The 24,219-nt window shown below is 35.2% G+C and overlaps 2 protein-coding genes across 3 annotated transcripts in view; both read left to right on the forward strand.

The window, feature by feature from the left end:
• Positions 1 to 21,399, forward strand: part of alpha-Man-IIa (alpha-mannosidase 2) — a 43,773-nt gene extending 22,374 nt beyond the window's left edge. For both annotated transcript variants that reach the window (XM_071595683.1, XM_071595684.1), the window contains exons 14-25: positions 540 to 598; positions 1,267 to 1,339; positions 1,711 to 2,001; positions 2,921 to 3,090; positions 4,965 to 5,198; positions 5,967 to 6,181; positions 9,037 to 9,170; positions 10,296 to 10,448; positions 11,952 to 12,074; positions 14,071 to 14,224; positions 16,806 to 17,101; positions 19,004 to 21,399. In XM_071595683.1, coding sequence (XP_071451784.1) covers positions 540 to 598; positions 1,267 to 1,339; positions 1,711 to 2,001; positions 2,921 to 3,090; positions 4,965 to 5,198; positions 5,967 to 6,181; positions 9,037 to 9,170; positions 10,296 to 10,448; positions 11,952 to 12,074; positions 14,071 to 14,224; positions 16,806 to 17,101; positions 19,004 to 19,168 — 2,067 coding nt within the window. In that variant the 3' untranslated portion in view covers positions 19,169 to 21,399. The remainder of the gene's footprint in view (positions 1 to 539; positions 599 to 1,266; positions 1,340 to 1,710; positions 2,002 to 2,920; positions 3,091 to 4,964; positions 5,199 to 5,966; positions 6,182 to 9,036; positions 9,171 to 10,295; positions 10,449 to 11,951; positions 12,075 to 14,070; positions 14,225 to 16,805; positions 17,102 to 19,003) is intronic.
• Positions 21,400 to 23,916: 2,517 nt separating this feature from the next.
• Invadolysin (leishmanolysin-like peptidase, invadolysin) overlaps positions 23,917 to 24,219 on the forward strand; it is a 263,276-nt gene continuing 262,973 nt past the window's right edge. Inside the window, exon 1 of the mRNA XM_071595427.1 lies at positions 23,917 to 24,033. Within this exon, the coding sequence (XP_071451528.1) occupies positions 23,917 to 24,033 (117 nt within the window). The remainder of the gene's footprint in view (positions 24,034 to 24,219) is intronic.

A 24,219-nucleotide genomic window follows, 5' to 3' on the forward strand; every position in this document is an offset into this window, starting at 1 on the left:
ATGTGTGCCATGAACTTCATCCAGCTCAGCTTTGATCTCTTTTGGTGCTAAGCCTTTTAAATAGCATTGTTTAATCGGTGCACGAGACTCATTTTTTCTAGAGAATCAGAATCGTTGTTGGTGCATGAATCAAAAAATCACTCGAAACTGCCCTGCACTGTTTGAATAATACATCGGTAACCTTAAAAAATATTAAAATATAGAAGTATTTATTTGCGTTTTGTGAGTATTGTTATTAAATTTCCATAATATTACTTCATTAGTCTCTTTTTCTAGCTGGTGATTTAAGTCGTTGTAATATTCATTGACTGTAGTTACTGTCCAATAATTTCAAGAGACCTTTTCACTTTTTCACTTTCATTTTATGCATTCCTGCATACATTCATGTTGTGTTTTGTGGATTTTTATTCATCATATTATACACTATTGTCATTGCAATTACAGTTATCATTAATGAGACAGTCACTGTATTCTGGTAGAAAATGCTGACTAATAAATTTATAATAGATTGATTTATAATAGTCAAATTTTTTTTATAGCACCATGATGGAATTACTGGCACTGCTAAGGATCATGTTATGAATGACTATGCACAGAAGTAAGTAGCATATTAAATCAGGGTAAATAACTTTTGCAATTCATACTACATACTTAAAAATGGAAGTGGATAAAATGAGAATTATATAAATGATGGTCAAGATTGAATCATTATTGTTCGTACTTTAATTTCAAAATATATTTCTGTCATTGAGTTAGTCTTAAATTGTGTGAAGCAGATTTTCCAGTCAACAGTATGAATAACTAATATTTGTATTTGTTATGCATTCTTGTTAATTGATAATTTATTTTTGAGATCAAGGTATGTTGTGAAAGGTATTAAAATGGGGTAGCTTCATTTTTTTATGTATCATCTAGGTTTAATTTTTGTTATAAATATATCCATTTATGCATCTTAACATGATGTTAATAATACTGGACAGTGGAACTTTTTGAAATTTTTATTTAAGTGAATTTTTGTTCTTGGTGATGTTGTTCTCTTGTCCTTTACTGTAAAAACCATTAATAAAATAAATTTTCCCTTTTTGTTAAAGGGAATATTTTTCTCCCATTCAAGCAAAACATACGAGGACCATTTGGACTTCATAAGTCACTATTGGTGATAATGATTGTCTAATTTATGATCACAAACCCTTTCCTTCTTTGCTATATACTTGAGAATTTTTAAAATTTTATGCTTACATAAAGGGGTTGGTTATTTTATTTCAGGATGCTGGAAGCTATAACTGGGACCCAGCATGTGATACAACAGTGCGCCCACTACCTTTTGACCTCTCCAGATGTAAGCATACTCTTTGCTATAAGTGACGTGTGTTGTCTTTCTATTCTCAATTAGTGTTCCATATTGTAGAGTAATATAATCAGTACCATCTAAAACTGGCAATCTATTATACCATACATTTTCATAAATGCCAAATATGAGCAGCAATTGTCATTGTAGCATCCAAAAAAATTAAATTAAAATTGAAAAATGAGCAATAATTCATGAAAAAGTATTTTAAAAATTGAGCTTATGCCATTTGACAGTGCAATAATCAATGCTACCAAATATTTGTCTTTAAAATTAAAATGTTAATTAGAATGGAGACAGTATTGTGCTGGATGTATCCATTTTCTCAACTTTGTTTATGATATGCATGATTTTCTTTGCAGGTTCCATATCGCCCATTGCCAGATCAAGTGTTCTTTAGCCTGGATGATGCCCGGAGACACCATCACAGTCTCCCGGAAAAGACACCCCTTGACCTGGGTGGTGTGGGTAGGGAAAAGGAAGAGGAGGGTGAGGGTGGACCGGGAGAAATGCGGTTTGACCGATGGTCTGGGGAGAAGGTGACCAAAGGAAAGGAGCCAGTGGGCAAGACGAAGAAGGTGGTACTTTTCAACCCGTTGACTTGGAGGAGGAAGACAGTTATATGGCTTCGCGTGAACACCCCATATGTCATTGTAAGTGTGTCTATCCATTTACAGCGAAATGTACATGTGCACGTAGAAATTGGTGAAGCATTTCTTTTTCCTGAAATTTTATTCTATTAAACCTCATTGGTTTTATGGGCAATAAATTTTGGACCTGGAAATATCTGGGTTTGAAAGAAACATAGTAAGAAAAAATCCTCGAAGTCCATATTTGGAAATTATGATGCCATAACATCATTCCTTTAAATAATAGCTAAATTAATCTAACAAGTGTGTAATGAAATTTTTGTATGTGTACTGAGGAATAAAGTATGTGTTGCTTCAAGTTTTACAGTGGAAAACTGAAAATGAACTCTAATCTGTGCATGTGAATCTGCAAACTGTCGATGCTCCCTGCATTGAGTCCAAGAAAGCAAAATTGGAGCAGATATTCGCGGTGAATTATAAACTATTACTGTGTAAACCGGTGTACTATATGCATCCGTGTAAGAAGCTATAAACCCCATATTTAAGCATGGAAATGAAAGAAAGAATTGGAAGTGCTAAAAAATTGACAAAAATTATAACTTTATGGATGTCAAACCATTTACTTTAACAACTGCGGTATCAAGCAGAGAATTTTTTTGTGCAAATTCTCATAAATTATTTCATCAGTATTGAGTTGGTAGAAGAATAGGGATATGATTACCACAGTATGACACATGTAAAATCACAGCCATTCAGTCAAAAATCTACTTGGCGATCAAGCTGCGTTTAATGTCTCCTTATTCATTTTTTGAGGTGATATGGCTTCTAATTAGCTCGAGTTTATGAATTTTAAACCCAACCATGGCCATGGACATTATATTTTTAAACAATGGCTTGGTGTAAGAGCATGCTGAAATTTACATGCTATTTTTTCAACTTATAGTAATATGTTGGATTAAAAACATAGCATTTTTGATTGCAGGTGAAAGACTGGCGTGGGGACCAAGTTCAAAGTCAAAGTGGGCCTGTATTTGAGGGAAATGGTGCTATTGGAATGGTTGATGGTGCTTATGATCTGTGGTTTCTTGCAGATGTTCCACCATTGGCACTAGCCTCTTATTTTGTCACTGGGCTACCTTCCATGCCTGAAAGGTAAGCCCTTGGCCACATAAGGTTTGAAATGCCAATCAATTGTAATTACTCAATGGTGGTAGTAAAAGTTAAATTTTACTGAAGTCTTTTGCTGCAGAAAGAAATGTTAGAACTCAGTGAAGAGTATCATTTAAATGACTTGCTTTCAATGCCATGATGACATTGTGCCAATGCCATGCAGTAGTGGTTTGCTCTTATCTATACTTTATCTGATTTATTGCATTTTTTATATTTCCTGGGGGTAGGAATAGAGTGCTTTCATTTACTAGTACCTGGTAATATTTTTACCCTACTCCTAGTTAATGTCTAAAATCAGTACTATGGATTTTACCAATACACAAGTTGCCCTTACATTTTCTACTTAAACATTTAACTATAACAAAAGTAACTGAATGACTCATCTGCTTTCTATAAATATGTATACGCTGTGAAATTCACCATTTCCATTTTAATTTTTGTTTTTATTAAAAAGCAAATGTATTATGAATATGTGCATGTATTTTAGGTAGACTATACCACAAGCAATTCAGCAAATACGTATCCACAGTATGCTCTATGAGGCTTTTTTTAAATTAGGTAAAACCATTATTATTGGTATTCTACTGGTTAAGGTAGGTTTTGGATGGACACAATATTTGCACTGGTGCAACAATAGATTTACTGCCTCTCCTGTCAAAAAAAAACTCAATCTGGCATCTGACACCACAGTAAGTTCCTCTTTAACTTCGCATACTTCCTTCCTCCCTTCATTGTACCCAACATGCCCATCCTATCCCTTCCTCTTCCTTGTATGCCTAATGCTCTCCTCTCTATCAGAGTCTTCAACATTCCATTCTCAATGCAACAATTTCAGAGCGTAAAAATCATTCGCCTTGACTGGGACTCGAACCCAGATCCCTCAATATCCGGTCGAGTGCTTTAGCCACTTAAGCTACCGAGGCGTCCTCTTAAACTCTGAAATTTTGGGGCTTTTAAAGGAACTAGATGTTATGACGAAATACCGTACATACAATGTCACATGCATTCATAGTCGTGCGCGAGACTCGACCGGATATTGAGGGATCTGGGTTCGAGTCCCAGTCAAGGCGAATGATTTTTACGCTCTGAAATTGTTGCATTGAAATGCACATTAGCGGATGACTCCGTTAAAAGTTACTGTTGCGGCATCTCCCGCAGTTTCTTTGGAATTCCATTCTCAGTCAAAACTGTCTGTATCCATCTTTCCTGCCTCCATTGGGCATCTTTAAATAATTCCCTCTCCTTCCACACCATACCTAGCACTTCCTCATTTGTTTTCCTTACTGTCCATTTCACCTTTTCCGTCTTTCTCCTCACCCACATTTCAAAAGCCTCCAATCTATGCCTATCATCTTCATTCAATGACCACGTTTCTGCTCTATACAAAACCATGCTATGAAGATTATTTGGGATATTTCGGCTTTTTCTAAAGCAGCATTGGCCTAGAATTATTATTGATTTAAAATGCATACCTAATTGAAAACTGCATCTACGTTTTGGTACTTTGCATTCCTGATCTAAACTCACTCAGTGCAAACTTCATGTGATGTGCATATTGTTTATGTATTTGATAATTTTGTTCTCACAATGGGAGAAGTGCAATTAGTCATTAATTTCTCACTGTCAGCTGAATTTAAAAAATATTTAGTACTATTTTCATTTAATCATGGCTAATGAGTATAAACTTCAGTTGAATCTGACTGATACGCAGACAACTTAATCGAACATCTTGATGGTTTTTTAAAAATTTATTCAGGCGTAACTAGATTGTATTGTACTAAGTGTGTGAGGGATATTTTAGATCTTCTATGTACTTCTTTTAGATTCATATTATTTAATTTCTCATTTTTTTCCAGTGAAACATATCACACACTATCAAAAGTGCGTCTTGTTGGTGTGACATCTAGTCAAATCCATCTCTCCAGAGGTTTTGAGAACACAGAGGTGATTCGTAGGGGTGGAGAGGAGGAGTTCTCCATTTCCAGTGATAGGGTGTCTGCTGCATTTGGGGCCTCAGGGTTTCTGAAGGCTGTTACCCTGAAGGATGGGGCAGACTCCTATCCTACTCCGGTGCACATAGACTTTGCAAGGTGATTATTTTTCTTCCTATCCTAATATTTTCTCTTTCTCTGTTTGGCTGGGTATTTTCTCTTAGTCTGCTGGGAATTTATAAAAAATGGAGAGTACTGGTATGCCATGCTGTTCAGTTTCAGCTCTTGAGTGAATGTACTTGCTGTGCAGTATTAGCTAATCAAGGATATCCCCAAGTGAATTAAAATGTCTTATTGATTAAGTATTTAGAAATAGGTATTCATTTAATTTTTGGCAAAATTCTTTTTCAAATATCTGTAATTGAGTGCACATACTTTTCACTGGAAGGTATATCAGTCTCTCATTATGGCTGACAATAAAGCATTTTGCATGCCATTGTGGAGTTTCTCTATCATGGAATAATAAATTACACTTCACATAGTCCATGATAAATATGTATGTTTGTTCCATATTCCTGCAAGTAATTAATTGAACGATTTCTTTGTTACTTTGTAACCGACTTAAATAAAAGCTATTCCTGATTTAAAAAAATTCTTTTATTCGATTACCATATTTTGCGATACTCTTGTACTTAGGGGTGATTATATGCTTTGACCATAGTTATAGAATATTGACTATGGTATTTCACATTGAAACCATGGTCATGAAATTAATTATATTATCCTGTGGAAAAGTACGTGTCTTTCTTTCTATTTCAATAATGGATAATTATATTATGCTTGCTTTTACGAATAATTTATAATTGATTGCATAAAAATTGCAATAAAGAACAATATTATTGTGGCTATCATCATACTTTGATGCAGGTATGGTGCGCGTCCTGGCACTGAGCGGAGTGGTGCTTATTTGTTCCTGCCTGATGGTGAGGCAGAAGTATTGTTGCCAGGTGGAGGGAAAGGAGGTCCAGGAGGTGGGATGAGTACCCCCATCAGGATCCTCCAAGGGTCCCTCATCTCAAGTGTCACTGCATTCCTCATGCCGCCATTGCTTCAGCACACTGTGTCACTATGGAATGTCCCAGGTATGGGAGATATTTGTGTGCTCTTATTGCTCACTAAACACCCATTTCAACCAAGCAAAACAATTACTTTAATTCTTGGGAAAGAATTTAGTGGATTAGCATGATACTATTAATTCTGTAGTTCGACAAACAGCAAAAAATGTTTTAATTTGAAATAATAACAAAGAGATTTCCTTAACTAGGGCTTACATTCCTGACTTTCAAATTCCAACTCCAGAAGTGCATTAATATAATTTTGGAAGTGTTAAGTATATGTATGAGGTCTGTTCGACACCTTTGTGGAAAGCATTGTTTATAACCAGAAACAGGCATTGGTGAACTGAACATGTTTCAACTTGCAATGGCTTCTGCTAATTTAATGCTATGGTCAAATCAATGAAACTTGTACCTCATATACATTACACATGAAGATAATAAATAATAACATGATAATAAGTAAATTTTTGGACAGTAAATTGCTCAAATAAAAAATTGTATGGTTGTTCTTTATTGTTTAACTCTTTCACATAAAATACATTACACAAGGTCTGTCGGGAAAGTATCCAGCCATGCAGTATTTTGAGAAAAATAGCCTACCTAGAACAATGAGGCCTTAGTCCTCTTTGGCCTACTTCCCTTGGGACCACACACGCTTATCCCAGTGTCTCTTTCACTTTTCAAAACAATCGGCAAAGTCCTTTTTTGGAATGGTCATCAGCTGGCTCATTGCATTCTCCTCTATCTCATAAAGTGATTGTTGGGAAGACTGAGCTTTTGTTTCCGGGTCATAGCCGTTGAGTCAGGACTCATTTTTCCAGTAATGACCTTTATTAGAAAACCAGGGTCATCGTTTGCGGCTAGGAGTATATCCCCTGCAACTGCTGCACTAAATTCTTGATGTTGATTAGATACGAGGTCCAAGGGGAGTACTTCTAGGAGACTGAGGCCTCATTGTTCTAGGCAGGCAATTTTTCTCGAAATATTGCATGGCTGGATATTTTCCGGACAGACTTCATGTAGTGTATTTTATGTGCAAGTGTTGAGCAATAAAGAACGGCCATAAATTTTTTTTTATTTGAGTAATTTACTATACAAAAACTTTATATATTATCTTCATGTGTAATTTTTTTTATTTGAGTAATTTAGTGCCCAAAAATTTACTTATATAATATCTTCATGTGTAATGTATATGTGGTACCAGTTTCATTGATTTGACCCAAGCATTAAATTAGCAGAAACCATGGCGAGTTGAAACATGATCAATTCACCAATGCCTGCTTCTGGTTATGAAAAATGCTTTCCACGTAGGGGTTTCTCCTCATTAGTGATCAGGGATAAGTCATATAGGGTGATGTGTGGATTATAAGGAGGATGAGGAAAACACACCTTGATTTTAATGAGATAATTGCATTTTTGCATTGGGTCTTATGTGCAACTTCTCAGTTATCAATGTGTGGATGGCACCCAATGAATATTTCATTATTTATGATAGGGCTCTTAACCTTATTCAATGATCTTCTCTCTGAATGGCATAAGCTGTGTTAATATTTACTTCCATAAGAGCAGTGACTGGAGCTCAGGGTCTACCTTCCTTTGAAATGTATTGCATTCTCTCTTTAGACATTTTAAGCCATCTTCTAACTTTGGCATGGGGAAGCATAGGTTCACCATAAGTCTCCTGTAGTATTACTGAGGCCTCAGCTTATGATTTATTTAGGCAAAGCAACATTTCAATGCAATGTATTTTTTGTCAGATGCAAAATTGCTGTTGACGAACTGACTATGTTTCAACTGGCGACGTCTGCCGCTGACACAATACTGTAGTCCAATCAATGAAAATTGTACGAAATAATCATTAAACTAAATAATTAAGCTAAATTAATTAAGCTAAAAATTCAGTATCAAATTTTTGAATGATATATTATGTAGACAAAAAGTTAACTAACATTCTTTATTGAATAGCGTTCATGTATATATTTGTATTCTTTTTGTTAAAGTATGCATTTTAGCCAAAAATATTTATAAAATAACCTCCATCGGAATTCGCAAGTCTAAGACAGGATGTAATTATTAAAGTAATTTTATAAACATACAATTAACATGAAAAAATAAGAATGCCTTCAAAAAATAAAAATAAACAGCCTTATCTCACTTAATATCAGTCCATAAATCACAATAAATCAAAATCATTTGCAGTATTCATTCAATCATATCATGTTTCAGTGTAATTTTAAATTAAGGCATGCTATTTCCTCAAATAATGTAATGGTGGGTTTCAAGCTACTTGTTATGATTTTCTGTGTGTGAACCTCAACAACTTATCAGATTGATTAATGTTTTTAAAATTTGAATGTTTATTAAACTGGTATAAACATGAAGGCATATCATCTAAGCCCAACATTTTTAGCCAGCAGAACACATGGTTTTACTATGAATGAATCAGCACCATTCAGATGTATCAATAGACCATTGCATTTTTTCACTTTTGAGCATAACTGCTCTCGGGTTAAATGACTTTTCTAAAAGTTATATGACCATAAAACTTTGAGCACAACAAAAAGTCGTTTACCCTGAGTATGAATCAGTAAAATAATACTAATATGAATCAATAAATGTGTAAATATTTCTTTGTTGAATAATAATGTGAAATTATTATATAACATAATATCTACCTTAAATTTGTGGTAGTCTGTTGGATAATTATATTCAGTTCATTAGAAAAAATAGGAAGCCTAAATACTGATATTATTTGAGTCAAGATTAAGATAGACTGAATTGATGAAATCAGTTAATATTCATGTCAGATCCTCTAATTGAATGAGTTGGAGATCTCTTACAAGCTCGTGGTTTTTAACATAAATCTTTTGATTAAATAGGTGTGGAAGGTATGGGGCTAGAAATTGCCAATGTTGTCAATGTCTCTGGGCGCAGCAACTTTGAACTGGTCATGCGTGTATCAACAAATATACGGAACAAGGTTGAGCTTTTCACTGACCTGAATGGATTTCAGGTAAGTTTTCATCACCGTTAGTTTTTGTCATATTGGCATTGTAAATAGACAAAGTTGGACATGATTTTATACAATATATCTTTGAGGTGTTTAATTATTATGAAAGAAATGATAATTAATGCAATTAAAAAATTAGTTTCAATGAAAGGGCCATAATTTACTAGCTGTAACATGAGTAAAGAGGTCGACTCACCATGAATCCGACAAAATTTAGAGAAAACCCTGTAATTATATATGAGCACATATGTGCTGTTAAATATTTAATCTCAAGACATGGTAGTATAGGAACATGAAACATGCAATATGTGTAAAAGGAAATAAAGGAAACCTTTCAAAAATTTGTACTGCAGAAAATATATAGCAGTTAACGTCACTATTAATCATGAATAGCCGTAGCCTACAAATTATAAAAATCTATCATATTTCAAATGAATATGGAACAAAAAGAGATCATGGTACAGTTTTATCTCTTTCCTTTTTTTTAATTCGTGTAAACTTCATTGTATTACTTGATGGAGTTAACCAATGCTCACGTATTATAAACGAAATATACATGTTAATGAAGTACATGTAAAGGGTGGTTAATAATTTCTCCCTTATTTTAAGGTGGTGTTGTTATTATAATATGTCAAATTTTACAACCTAAATGATTTTTAGCATTCATTTGTTAATTGGTTGAAACAGTAGTAGCTGTAGAATAATGATATAATGTTTATAAGTTTCTTAAAATTTTCACTTTTAAGAGTTTGGCTAAATGAAATTAAATGTTTAGAAATTGGATTGGGAGTACAATAAACTCCATCTATCCAAAGTCTGTGACTCACATTAATTGTGGTTTCACAAGTTGATTCAAATAGATCTTTTTTTAACCATCTTTAAGCAAAGAGTATTCATGTAAAATTTTGTCATCATGTTATGTTTTGTCGCTTCAATCATTGTCTCCATTGATTTGTCCTTTTAACTTTATATATTCATGAAAAATTTTGGAATTGATACAAGGACAGTAATGCATTTGATAAAAACTGGTATTGGAGTAGCAATGAGTTAGTAAAAAATTGAGAGGTTTTTGTTACCCTATTGAGATAAACTGGGCGTATTCTGACATCTATGCTTTTATTTCTGCAGATGTTACGCCGCAGACGTCTACCCAGGCTGCCATTGCAAGGAAATTACTACCCACTGCCGTCTCTTGCATACATCGAGGATTCATCTCTAAGGTTTTCTCTGCTCTCAGCTCAGGCACATGGAGTGGCATCCTTGAAAGAGGGTCAGATTGAGGTAAGCTCTCAATCACTCTACGAGATATCTTGTTATTTCATAAGATTTTTAAGAGCCATTAGTTTTACTATTTTCTAAAATAACATTACCAGCATGTACTCTTTGTGGCATAAATTAGCAATGTTCAGGACATGATATCCCCAGCAAAAGTAGGATGTGCATGGATATGAGTGTACATGGGTTACTGAGCATGATGTTACCCTTCATTAGTATCAAAAACGTCCCTTTATGTGCCCTTCCAATTTCCTGATTAACTTGATAACTCAATTATGGTCATAATGGCAGCTATGGCAGGGTTCAGCTGATGAGTTAAAAATAGCAGTAGTGATAGGTATTAGGGTAAGCGACCTACAGCAGAGGTCATTTGTGCCAGAAGGTGAAAGGAGGGTAATCTGGCAGGAATGTAGGATGTTATAGGAATGGAGGAAGGGTGGAGAGAAACACAAAGCCCTGGTACTCAGTATAACCCCTGGCATAACTTCACTGTTTGTAGCTTTCAAAGCTATTATGATCAAGTGATTGTTGCTGTTTTTTAGCCATTCTAACTTTACTTTGAAGACAGCATAATTCATATGTAAATGCAAGCTATCATATTCAAATTGGAAAAGGTAGTTGTAAGAGAAAAGTATCAGTCACTATTGATGACAGTTGGATGGCAAGTGGGGGCAGATATGGATTCCTCCGGAATTAAAGAGGAGAAAGAATTTGGAATATATATATTTGTCCAAGAAATAGTGTTCATGCTGACATATTCCAATATTCACCTCAAATCCAAACATTTTCTCCTAGTGTAAACATAGTCTCCAGTGTCTCTTAGTCTTATTAGAAGATTGTAGGTGTTAGCAAATAATTGAAAAGGGTCAGGCATCTCTCTAGCTAGTAAAGAGGAAGGAGTTGATGAATACTTAAAATAATGCCTATAAGCTTTTAATTGTGAGTCTAAAGGGTTCAAACTACTGGCATTATACATTATTAAGAGAGAAATCTGTGAGAAAAGTGTTCACAAATTTATTCATAATATGTAGATTCTTTAGTTTTCTCTGTTTAGATAGGTTCACAATTTCAGCATTGAGAACATGATGTTTTGTATGAATTCCAGTTATAATATAATTTTTATAATCTTCATATAAATGTTATACAATTTTTTTAAGTTTGATAAGCCTATGGTTATCAAGAGATGGATCAAAATACTTTAGATGTGCATTTCCCTAGCCTAATCAGTGTTAAAAGAAGTTGAATGGATCTGTGATTGGATGCCAAAAGACTTTTTGTTTAAAATGCTGGAAATATTTTGAAAAATCTAAATAAAACGCGTTGCACGGAAAATATTTGCTAGACACCTAGCAAGAATTGTTTGTTCATGACAAAGAATTATGTTAAAAAAAAATTCCCATGGGTATTTTGTATCCAAGCCCACAAACATGTATTGGCTGAAAAAACTTGTCAATCTTTGACCTATGCCCATCTGTAATTGAATATTTTTCCTTTAATATGTGTTTGCAGGTAATGCAGGATCGCAGACTAGATCAAGATGACAATCGTGGTCTTGGTCAAGGGGTACTGGACAACATTCCGACGCCAACTTTCTTCAGGTTAATTTTAGAGAAAAGGAAAAAGGGTTGCAAGGTAAGGAAGACCATTTAAAGTACCTTATAATTTATATTGTGGGTCGCGGTAGTCCAGGGGGTAGAGTGTTGGACTACTGACCGGAGGGTCCCTGGTTCGAGTCCCGGGCAAGGCACTCTGGGCACCTGCAGCTCCACCCAATCTATGTGATTTTTCGAGTGCCAGATCTTCCTGGGAAACCATAACCGGCACAGGGAAAGGAACTAGCCCCCCTACCCTGATGTGTAAATTTCATATGCTGTCAGGCTTAGTACTGGGTGAACTCTACCGTCACCTACCAAACTGACCTTTGGGTTGATTACTGTGTTTATCGTTTTTTTTATAATTTATATGTAAGCACACTGCAGAATGTTAGATGTGAATTATAATTTTTGAAGTAATAACATTCAAGTACTTTCATTTGCATCCTTTATTTTAGTATTTCATACTCTAAGGGATGCAATTTTCTTTATGATAGGAGTATGGAATTATTTCTTTGTTTTGCTTTCTAGTCTTATTTTTCTATTATATTGTCACAAATATTTGATTGTAAATTACCCTTTTTTATACATTACTGACATCCAAGATTAAGCATGTGGGAATTGCTACTGCAGTTACTTTCTTTAAGTCACCTTCTAGTGTGCACATTAGCACTATATATTCCCTGGTGCAAATACTATTCACCCAGACCAGGATTCAAAAACAAGTCTTTTGATTTGCAGCCAATGGCTTTAGCCACTTAACCTACTGAGGTATCCTCTTCTGTTGATTTTGAATGCCAAGTGATTTTTTTCAGTTCTTTCATAAAATCATGAGCATTACTATCTATATTTTTGGGAGTAAATTTTCATATTAAGATGGCAAAAAATATCAGTAATGAATTAAAGTTGCCTCTGGATTTTTCGTTCATTCTGTGAGTTATTATCCAATTCTTAATATTCATGTGTTCCTAAATGGCCAAAGCTCAAGGAGCGTGCTAAGTTTTTTACTTATATTTGCGGTTATTAAATCCACCTTCTGCTTCCTTAATTCTTGTATCATCTTCTCTGTTGGAGGTGAACCAAAGTGCCTTTTAGCTGCCATGTTCCCATGTTCTGAGGCATAGGTCACATCTTTTAAGTTTAAATGCAATATTGTCTGTTCTTTCTTAAGATCCCATAAGGTTATAATCATTTTAACTTTCTGAGCAATGCTCATTTTCCATTATTATTTTGATATTACCTAAATATACATTAAAATCAACCATTTTCAATACCTTTACGACACTCTCATACTTATTAAGGTTGGAAGAGTCTATTGAGAGAAATTCAATGTGTGTATGAGCAGAGGGGGAAAATTTCTATTTGCGCATTGTGTATAAATTTTGTAGCAGCACCACATTTGAGATGTAACTGAACGTGCTTTATTGTATGAATTTATGATTTATTAACGACTTTTTTCGGAAGTACTTTCAAAGGTAAATTGAAAATCTATTGTTTATTACTGGCTCAACACAGTTATATTGTTGAAATCAGTAGTAAAGGCTACTATTTTCTATGCCCAATGCTGGAAAAAACTCAATATTAAGTCTTTTTCCACCAAGTTGGCTTGCGTTAATATTTCAAAGTTATACCCATACACTAGACCATATTTTAAAGAAAAAAAAAGTGGGTTATGGGCTGGGAAATACGCTATTTTTAGTCTAGCTCTGTAAAAAGAAAATCATGCAAGTACTGTACCAACAGGGGTATATTTTTTCTTGAAAGTCTACTATGAGTAACTCAGGGTTGGCATGTAGTCAGCTTTTAGTGGCATGTAAATTAAACTAAACAATAAATAAATTTCAGTGGGTAAGTCCTCACAGTCTGAACAATATTGAATTAGCAGAAAGCACAATTTACGTCTTTGATGGCCTTGTTACATTAAATGTCTGTGGACCACTTTTGCATAATTTACCTCTTTGTCATTTCTATTGTTTTTTCTTTTGGTTTTCATTCTCCAAACTATTCTTAAAGATGGTCAAATGAATTTTTCTCAGGGCCCTCCTCCTGAGCACCCTACTGGCTTCCCATCTGTTGGTGTACACTTGGCACTCTCATCCTTACTACACCCCCCTCTGCGACTCATCTGGCTAGCTCCTGATACACCCGACAGCAGGGGTCCTGGCCATGGGGATGCCGACAATGGAAGAGGTAATTGTTATACTTGGCTACTTGTCTGATGAAAATCAGACAGGATTTGTCATTAGTGTCAAAAAAGGTAGTGTTAGGCATTATGGAATATTAAAATAACTGTTATTATGGTAATTTAAAAAAGGGAATTAAATACCTCAGGGCCGGATATTTTTGCTAAAGTTATTATAAGGTTAAACATTAAGTTAAATGCAGGTTGAGTGTTCAGGTAGAAAGTGATGTATTGACTCATTCCAAAATAGATTTTTTGAAAAATCAGATCACAAAATTTTTTCTACTTAAGGAAGGTATTTTTAAGAATTTGAATGAGAAAAATCAGCACATTATTCAACAATTGATGTTCATCTTCCCAGAATACTTGGGATAAAAGAAATTAGACACTATTGTTTGCTTTGAAAAAGACTAATCATTTAGATATTTAAATGAGTGTCAATTCTCTAATTCTAATAGAGCAAGTAAGTGCTGATTCACTGACTCTAACTTCAGAAATTGCTAAAATATAAATTTCAGGTAGAGATTACTTTAGAGTAAATCACCAGCTATCCACTACCTAATGTTACATTCTCATAACCTTTGCTCTCCACTTACTGTTTATCTGTTGAGTGTGACCTCAACTATCAAAGAACATGAGCTGATGTAGCTGTAAATAGGACTCACCAAACAATCTGAGATAGCATATTGGTTCATGGGTTTAGTTGCCATACCTCTTCACCCAGCAATGGCCGAATCGGGTGTAGATTTGCCAAATTATTCACGCAACTGATATAAGCATCAGGGTTAGTGATGCTGAGAGTTACAGTTTGAGCAAACGCCCATTTGATCATTCATGGCAAAAAGTCATTTATTTGGTCGGTGCTTATTTTATTATGTTAGCGAAACTGAAGGATTGAATTAAAAAAAAGGAAAATTCTGAAAAATTGAGGGATTCGTATAATTAACTCTTTTCTGCTCACCCTCTTGCTGAATATTTAAACCAGGAAGACTATACTGTTGTGAAATATGACCAAACATAATTCTTCAGATCTGTAGAAATAATAAGTGTGAGAAGAAATAATGAGCTCTACAGCACAGTTAAATAAGAATGGGGAAAAAACTCCAATGGTCGTAACAATTATTTAATTATTACGGCCATTGGAGTTTTTTCCCCATTCTTATTTAATTAGTCTGAGGTAACTGCCATTGCAGAAATTCATTTAATGCAACATTCTGTATGCCGAGCAAAATAACATTTTTAGTTTATGGCTCAAATAAAGGTAAATATTGCATATAAACCTTACAGGTTCAGGCTTCACTTTGCGAAAATTTTGTACATCCATCAAATGAAAGAGAGAAGGTACTTTTCCACAGGATTTGAAACTTAATTTAAATTAAAATCTCTCTTTCATTTGATGGTAAATATTGCATTTTCCTAAGTACGAATGAATGTATAATTCAACCATCGCATGAACTCAGTATCATATGAAAATATTTAAAATACCAGGTATATACACTCTTTTGTGATCTTGGGAGGGATGGGATGGGAGGTTACTTTACTATAGCTAATGCTTTTAATATCTTTGTTCGTTACATTTTAAGATAGAGGGGAAGGGGATTGGAATAATTTGGGCTCAATGGCCACAGGTAATCAAATTAGGTTTTGTGAAAGTGTGCGTCATGGGCAAGAGAGTTATATCTTGGGGTGGCTTTATACGGCAAACTAGGGGGGATGTCGAGAGAAGGAATGGGGATAGGTCTGCTTCCTTGGGAGGGAAGTGCACTGCTGAATAGAAGAAGGGACTAGCAGTAATCTGGAGGGACATTTTCGATCTCATTCCGAGCACCTCCCCAGGCTGCACTGGCTGTCTTTGCTCTTTTCCTCCTCGCCCAAAAGGCCTGAAACTAAGTAGGTTCCCTTAATGCCTCAACGTATTCGTCACATGCAAGAGGCACAGTTCTACAATTACAAACTGAATTTCTTTTTCCGAAACCCCAGTCATATCCCTTAAGCATCCTCCAAATGTCAATCCTAATACCAAGTATAATGGAAAGGCCAAGTATAATGGAAGTAAAGGTTATGGATATGAAAAACCCCAGCCATATCCCTTAAGCATCCTCCAAATATCAATCCTAATACCAAGTATAATGGATATGGATATGAAAGGGGAAGGGAAAACATTAATCTTTTGCATTCAATTTGATCATTTAGTTGGATGCATGGAAAAATAGATGTGCGGAGGTGAACGTGGTGTACAGTTGAACTGTTTACCCGAGGAGTTGAAAGAAACGATCTAAGATGAGATACTTGTTCAATCTCTGAAATCATCAACTTGTCATGATACTCAAGCAAAGTGCAAGAAATGCATACATAAGTAATATGGGTAACTAAGTGGACTCCATTGTCACTTAAGTTCTCAGCCCTCCAATCATTTGAGAGACTGTAATTACTACACTCCTTACATTTATTCGCAGCATTTCTCTTGCCATTATGACCCAAGCATCAAGATTTTACAATGAAAAGATTGCAGAGTAACCTCTTCCCTTGGAAAGAGACCTTTTGTTATGGATATCGCTGAGTTTCCCCGGTTTGAAATTGCTTGTGCAGGAGCAGATGGTATGGCAGCTGGTCTGGCGGGGGTGTCCGTGATGGAGACACCCGAGGAGGAGGAAGAGGCTGGAGCGTGGGTGGAGGAGCGCATGAGGGCATCTTTTGAACCAGTCCGCTCTGCACCCACGTGCGACTTCCACCTCGTCAACCTGAGGGTGCTCTCCGAGTCGATACATGAGAAGCGACCTCATGGTGTTGGCATGGTGCTTCACAGGCTTCATGCCGATTCGTGCTTCCCCACGCCTTGGGATGTAGCGGATGCCGCTCCATGTTCCTTGGAGAGTAATGGTCAGGTAGGTGGGCCATAGAACACCCAGATATTGCCTGTCAGCCATGATTGATTTGTAAACATAGTTGATCTGCTCTTTAATATTTAGTGATTTTAAGCAATAGTAATTCTTTCATAAAATGGTTTATTTTGTTCATCACATTGTAGTTGCTTATTCCACAAGTAGCATTTTTGAAGGGACCAATGAAAAAATATTGAGGTCAGGGAGAACATTTTTTTACAAATTTATTTGGTTGATATGCAAACTGAATATAAGTTGAAGGATTTTAATAAAGCAATGAACTTTGTTTCTGGAGACCGGTACTCACATATATGTAAATGAAAGTAAAAAGTACTCTTAATATTATCGGATTTGGATTACGTCTGCTCTTGTAGAAAAAAATATTTTGGTATCAAAGTTAGATTACAGACTTGACTAACAATGGTTTATCATGTATTTGCCATAATCTGGTTAATCATTGTTTATAAATATTGCTTGGAACTACTATTTTATATCCTATTCAGATTGAAAAATTAAATGTTCATTTTTCCTTCTTTGCTGAGTCGACATTTCAAACTTAGACTTATAATTTTTGGGCAATTCCCAAGGTGTCAGTATAAGTCTTAAGTCAAGGAATTTTAAGGTTTCTCTTTTACGTTATCATGTGGTCATGTTTCTAGCATTTTAAATCAAACTTCAGTATACTTTCATTAGAAATAAATTGGTTATTTGGTATCATAGACGAGTTTATGTCAGGGTCATTGCTGTATCTTTCTGACTCACATTTCGGCGAATTAAAACACTTGTTATTCTTACCATGAGGGTTTTAGTTATGACAGTTTTTAAAATGTAACAGGATGGCTACATGCTTGGAAATTCCCTGGAATTTTTTACACTTATGATGACAACATGCACCTGTACATTTATGGGAAAACAAAGCTATAATTGCAGTGCTATCATGGATTGTGCCTTCATTCCCATATCTCATTTTATGCAATGGACAGAGACAAAGCTGAGTGACCATACATGAGAGGTGGTACAGCGTTTGTCATGCTCAGTGACCAGAACCATCAGGAGAAACTTGACTCAGTTTAAAAGGATTATTATTCTTTTCATGAAAAAATTGATCCTTAGTAGAACTTAAGGCTGTATTCAATAAAAAAATAAGTTTCATGATCTTATCTATATTATTAATTGCAGAAAAAACTAAAAATTTGGTCTGGAAAAGCTGGGAATTTCATGAAATTTCACCCTTAGACTTTTAAGCCACAGTGTGCGAAAAGATATCTGCAATGCTTGTCATTACCTGAAGATGATGTTTCACCTTAAAATTTAGGAACCCTTTCAATTAGATTCACGTTAAAATGTGCATTAAAACTTTTTAAGCATTGAAATACTACCCAAGTGTTTTAATTCATCAGAAATTGCTTCCCAAAAGTGGTGCCATAAAGTCCCTTTACCTAAACCTCCCAGTATCACAACTTAAGTCATGAGTTTTTGTCTTATAGATGTAATTTGTTTGATTGAAAGATTAGAAATTAACAGAGGTGTTTAATTTATTGAAATGAAATAATTTACTTCGTAATTCCACACACTTTATTTAAAAAACACAACCCAGGTTTCGACGTTGAATGTCATCATCAGGTTGATGACATTCAACGTCAAAACCTGGGTCGTGTTTTTTTAAATATAGTGTGTGGAATTACGAAGTAAATTATTTCATTTCAATATGTTATGCAAATTCCATAAAGTTACACCTGAGACAACAAATTTTATTGAGGTATTTAATGATTGTTATCTATAACTTTATTTCTAATGGCAACATTAGTTGGCAGTGGCTATGTCATTAACTTGGATTGGTACTGTTGACTGCAGCCTTTTGATAAAAATATTAATTTTTACTATTTTATAATTCAATTTGGACAGCTCAAGGTAGGTGACCTCTTCCCAACGCTGTTTGGAGACTCTCTGGAGCCACACACTCTCACATTTATAACATCAACCGGGCCAGCAATTGACAAGCGTACCCCGATCAGCATATGTCCAATGGAGTTATCAGCACATGTGCTTGATCTTTCAACACAGCGGTAGCATGTGAGCTGGAATTCCATGCTATCTGAAGATGGTAATCAACAACAGCAAATGGAGGTGCATTAAACATCTGGTCCATTTTGAAATGAAGTTGGGAATCCTACTGATGCATACTCTCTTTTGGCAAACTCCAGCATAACTCTTCTTTGACTTCGACAAGGCAATTGAAGTGAATTTTCAGGTATTTCATAGTGATGGAATTTTATTCACTGTAATTAAAGTACAGAGAAAAAGTTATTAATTTGGATAAAAATTTGTCCTGAGAAAATCTATACAAGTGTCACGATTGGGCACCCCTGAAATGTACTTGTTGTCCCTGGAGGGTGTGCCAAAGTTTTGCTTGCGCAACCAAGTACATTTCTCAAGAAATGTAAATGAGAATGAAATGAATAATTAACTAAGTTATGAGCAGTTGCATGCATTGTTGGATAAAATTACATAATGAAGTCCTCCAATGGATGAGTGAATGCATTTGTAAAATAAGAATGAATGTTTTGTTAAACGAGGTAAACATATTGGTACGAAAGGATGGGTGAGAAGCTGTCACTGTTGTTGACAACACAGAAGCTACATGCTTATATTTTGTGATTATGAGACCCACCAGCTTCTTGTTAAATGAACATTGGTAGGTGCAAATGTGTCCTTATTTTCAATGATGTCAAACAGAAGGCAACACAGGCTTCAAAAAGCTATGATGTCTCATGATTTTATGGACAATGTACTTCTTGTGTACATGATTTTGAGTTTGCAGTGTTTAGTAGTAGATGAGCTAAGAAAACCTTGGGTTGGATGTCCCTTGTCATCATAAAGGTAGGCATGAGACAAGGGGATTTTTGTGATCAAAGACTGAGAAACTGTCCAGAAAAAAAAAAGAATTTCTTAGAGAGCTTCACCAACATTTCTCAGTATTCTTTCATCGCATCATTCTGAACACATTTCAGTGCTATTAATGATTTTCGTGGTGGTTAAAGAGAGAAGCAACTTGAAAAATGAAATGCTTTGATTAATATGTTGTACTTACTATAAATTAAAATATATATTTCAATATGTTTTGATGTTATCTGTAAGTATGGTCGCATCACAAATATTTTGATGTTCTTTTTGGGAAAAGGCTACATTTCTTTCAAGAGTTGGATTATTTATTTTAACTATGAAGTGGTGGTGTGAATGTGTTCATGCCTTGGGGTTTGTGATAAAGTGATGTTTAGCATCTATTTAAGCCAGTGATCGAAAAAAATTCATCTTAAACATTCCATTTACTCCATTAAATAGTGATGCGAAGCTGATCTATCTTAATGAGCACGATTGGTCACTGTGTAAATTGGTGTTGTCTGTAGGATTATGCTCTGCCATCTTTTATCTGGCATGATTAATGAAGATGTATAGGTATATCTTAAAAGTATCCCATGCAACCAAGGGCCATTTCCAAAATTAGTATTGTTTTGTCTGGGCTGCAATGCTACTGTAAATGAATAAATTATGTGCACAGACCAGGTTAGCAGTGCTAAAGCATTGCAATAACTGGAAATGAATGAGAATTGTTGATATTTTCAGGATTTTTGAAAAAAATTCATGTGTCTGTTGTGTATGGAGCTGTTAGAATAGATATAATTGGTGGGAGTATTTATTGTCATTCAAACCAGTGAAATTTTTATAAATGACTTATCTTATATGGGACGTAAACGAAGACTTGTGATGGAATGGTGTTCTGTGCAAGAAAAGCTGGGCAATGGCATATTTCACCTTTGTCCCAGAACAGTTTTTTTTAGACAAAAAAATTTCTCCTCGATTGGAAAGTTGGATATTTTTTGGTGGTATGGTTTGTTCAAGTTAGTGAACACCTTAATGATTATAGACATTGTGTCCTCTGAGTGATTTTATGTGATATTAATTGGTGGGGCTTTTTATTTCACTGTATGCAAAGAATGAGTTTTCATAGTGCAGTATGTATTACATTATAACCAGGACTGGAAGACCATGACATGCAGAATGGCCATGATATGATCCTTAAAACCAATGACAAGGTCACTTGGGAGTTTGGTACCTGTATGGCCTTAGCCATCTTATTATATTACTGGATATTTGCTCCAAAATGAGCAAAAAGATCTGGAAACATTGCACTGGTCCTGGTTGTACTTTTTATTCTATTTTATTCATGTTAAACATGTGTTCTAGTTTATTTTGTTGAGAGAGAATTTTCTTTGTAAATAAATTTTATGGTCGACCACTGATATTTTGTCTTATGCCATTACCCTGCATGTGAAGGTATAAATTAAGAATAAGAATTAAGCGTAAGAACACCTTCTACCCTATCATGATCAAATAACACCTTTGCTGTGGATGTGTGATATATTAAAATTTTGGGACTTATTAAGAACTTTCAGAAGTTAAAAGCTTGAGAGCCAAAGGGTCAAGAAATGTAATTGGAACACCATTATCAAAGATTATAGCATGGTTGATTTAAAAAGGCATTTGCTCTGATATTCCAGTTGTTGGTTGATATTTACTTATCTGAAGATTAAAGGAAGTGTTTGCACTGAACACATTTTCGATGAATGCAAAAACAGAACATTCTGCATTATGCTTCTAAAATTTTGACACATTTTGTAAATAATTGCAGGCATATGTTGAAGTAAGCAAGTTCAGATTTTCTAAGATATTAATAAATATTCCATGTTAAGGTAGAGTGCTGACATAGTAACCTAGGTAGGTAAATGACTTTGGTATTGGGTTTGAATTCTGGGCGAGGGTAATTTAACATTCAGTCCAAGTGGTGCGATTTTCTTTGAATGATAATGAATGTGAAGTGCATGGGCACAGATTTTGATTTTCTACCCTAAATGTGTAAAATTTCACATCCTAAGACCTGTAGACTATTTATCTACCTTAGGGTCAACGACAAAGTAGTTGGTCACGGTTGAATATTGCTCAAACTGATTCCATTACAAATATGAAGAGGATCCATAAATAATCAATTTTATCAATCATCCTGAACATTCAAACTTGTAAGCTAACATGAAAAAGATCCAGCATAGCTATATGAATGATAGCTGGGGAAGGCTTTCCAAACAGTAATTATGTTTTGGGTTTGAATCATGGACTTTTTTTAGCAATCAAGGAAATAAAAAAGTTAAATTGTAAGGGCAATGTGTTTATATTTTAATTTTCGGATGATAATATATAGTGCATTCAGATGTTGACAACTCCTAGAAGTTCTATGTCAAAACTGGGTAGGTGCCACTCAGGGGTGTTCTCCTTACAAATGAAGGAATACATTTCTCCCAGTCCACGCCCATAGTTATCTTCAAAAAGATTCGATTTTAACTGGTTCATAGTTTGAAATATGTACGAACTATGAATTTCACAACATTTGCTGTGATGAATTTCCGGTTACGCAATTAATTTAGGCATATTCAAGCATCCTGGTATTGTCATAATAGGCTTATTTATTTCATTAATTAACATTGTATAAAAAATAAATTTAAATGCTTCACAGGGAAGTCAGAAAATTATAGAAAATTCATTTGAGCAGATATATAACACCTCTCGTACATCAATAGTTTGACATTTTATATGATACATAATATGGCTTTCGCAGTACTTATGTGGTATTCTTAACTGACGGCCTAATTTGCATAGGGTGTTGTTTCGAAAAACTCAACTTTTTCCATTGAATGAAAGGTTTAGTGGATGAACTTCTCAAGATGATAACTGTTTCTCGTCAGTTTTTTCGAACAATTCACCTTAGGTAGGAAGGGCGTCCACTTTGGCTTTGACGAGATGCAACGGAGGCAAGGTATAAACATGGCATGAACACTGTAAACCAGATACAAAATCAAACGACCCTATGCGACTGTGGCAGCCTGGGCAGGTAAGTTTTCCTTTGGTCCAACCACTCTGAAAGTAGACAGTAACTGCATTACTGAAAATATTAACAATTGCAATGCGCATTTCAATCTTAGGACTATTATTTATATTTTTCTTCTTTTATTCACTTTCTACTGATCTAATCTACCTAACTCAGCTAAGTTGACAACATTAGTTTAGTCAGGGAATGGGGAATACAGATAATCCTCAAAAGTTGAAAAAAAGAATATTTGCAGGTCTACTATTAAAAATAGGTCCTCCACTTAGTTACCTGTCTTTCTTGTAAGTCTGACCAACAAATGTGCTGCCTACGCCCATGTTTACACTATACAGATTGCATGGATGTCAACGGTTTTATGCAGCCACAAGTTACCTTTTCGACTGATGACAAAATCCACGATGGCGACTTTTCTTGATCTAAAAACCATAAAAATTCATCTTGCTGGTCCGAACAATTTTCTTGATCGCTGGATTTACCTAATTCACTGCCATGCCTGTCGAGAAGAGGGCTTTCTGGATACGAAAGAAGTAATTTTCTGCAACGTTTACATCTGACAGACATTCCCGACATGTCGATCAATCTTAGGGCACAATGGCTAACCACTATTCACATACGCAACAAGCCGTTTACGAGGAACATAAATGCTGGATTATTATTCCACCGAACGACTTGAATTGCTCATTAATTCGTTTTTTAAACATTAAATAAGGTCTACACGTGTTTACATCTTCAAATTCGATGATTCGCCATCTATTCTGCGTTCACTTGTTCCCCATCAAAGTCTTGTTTTCCTCTGTCCTCCCCTCGGGATTGGCGAGAAATGGACTCGTCCGCTATATAAGCAAGTGACAAGCGCGAGTGGCCAATCGAAGTGGCAGTCATGATCGTGAAAGTGAAATGGAAAGACGTAACCGTGTTGTTTGTTGCTCTTTTAGTGTTCTCGCCTCTCGGTGGAGCCCACGAACATTGCCGCCACAATTACCCAAAGGATAAAGATGTGAGTCATAAGTTAAAGCGGTTATTATGAGCCAGTAGTTCGCTTGCCTTTTCACCGCGTGACACTCGGTGATGTACCCTTGTTTACATTTGTTATTTTTCACTTATAGCTACTTCAGTCAGTATTTAAAACAAAAAGGGCTGAGTTAAGGTGGTCCGTGAGAAGACAAGGGGCTCTGGCTTGGTG

Source organism: Hetaerina americana, unplaced genomic scaffold, assembly GCF_022747635.1.
Source record: "Hetaerina americana unplaced genomic scaffold, ioHetAmer1.1.p SCAF_7, whole genome shotgun sequence".
NCBI lineage: Eukaryota > Metazoa > Arthropoda > Insecta > Odonata > Calopterygidae > Hetaerina > Hetaerina americana.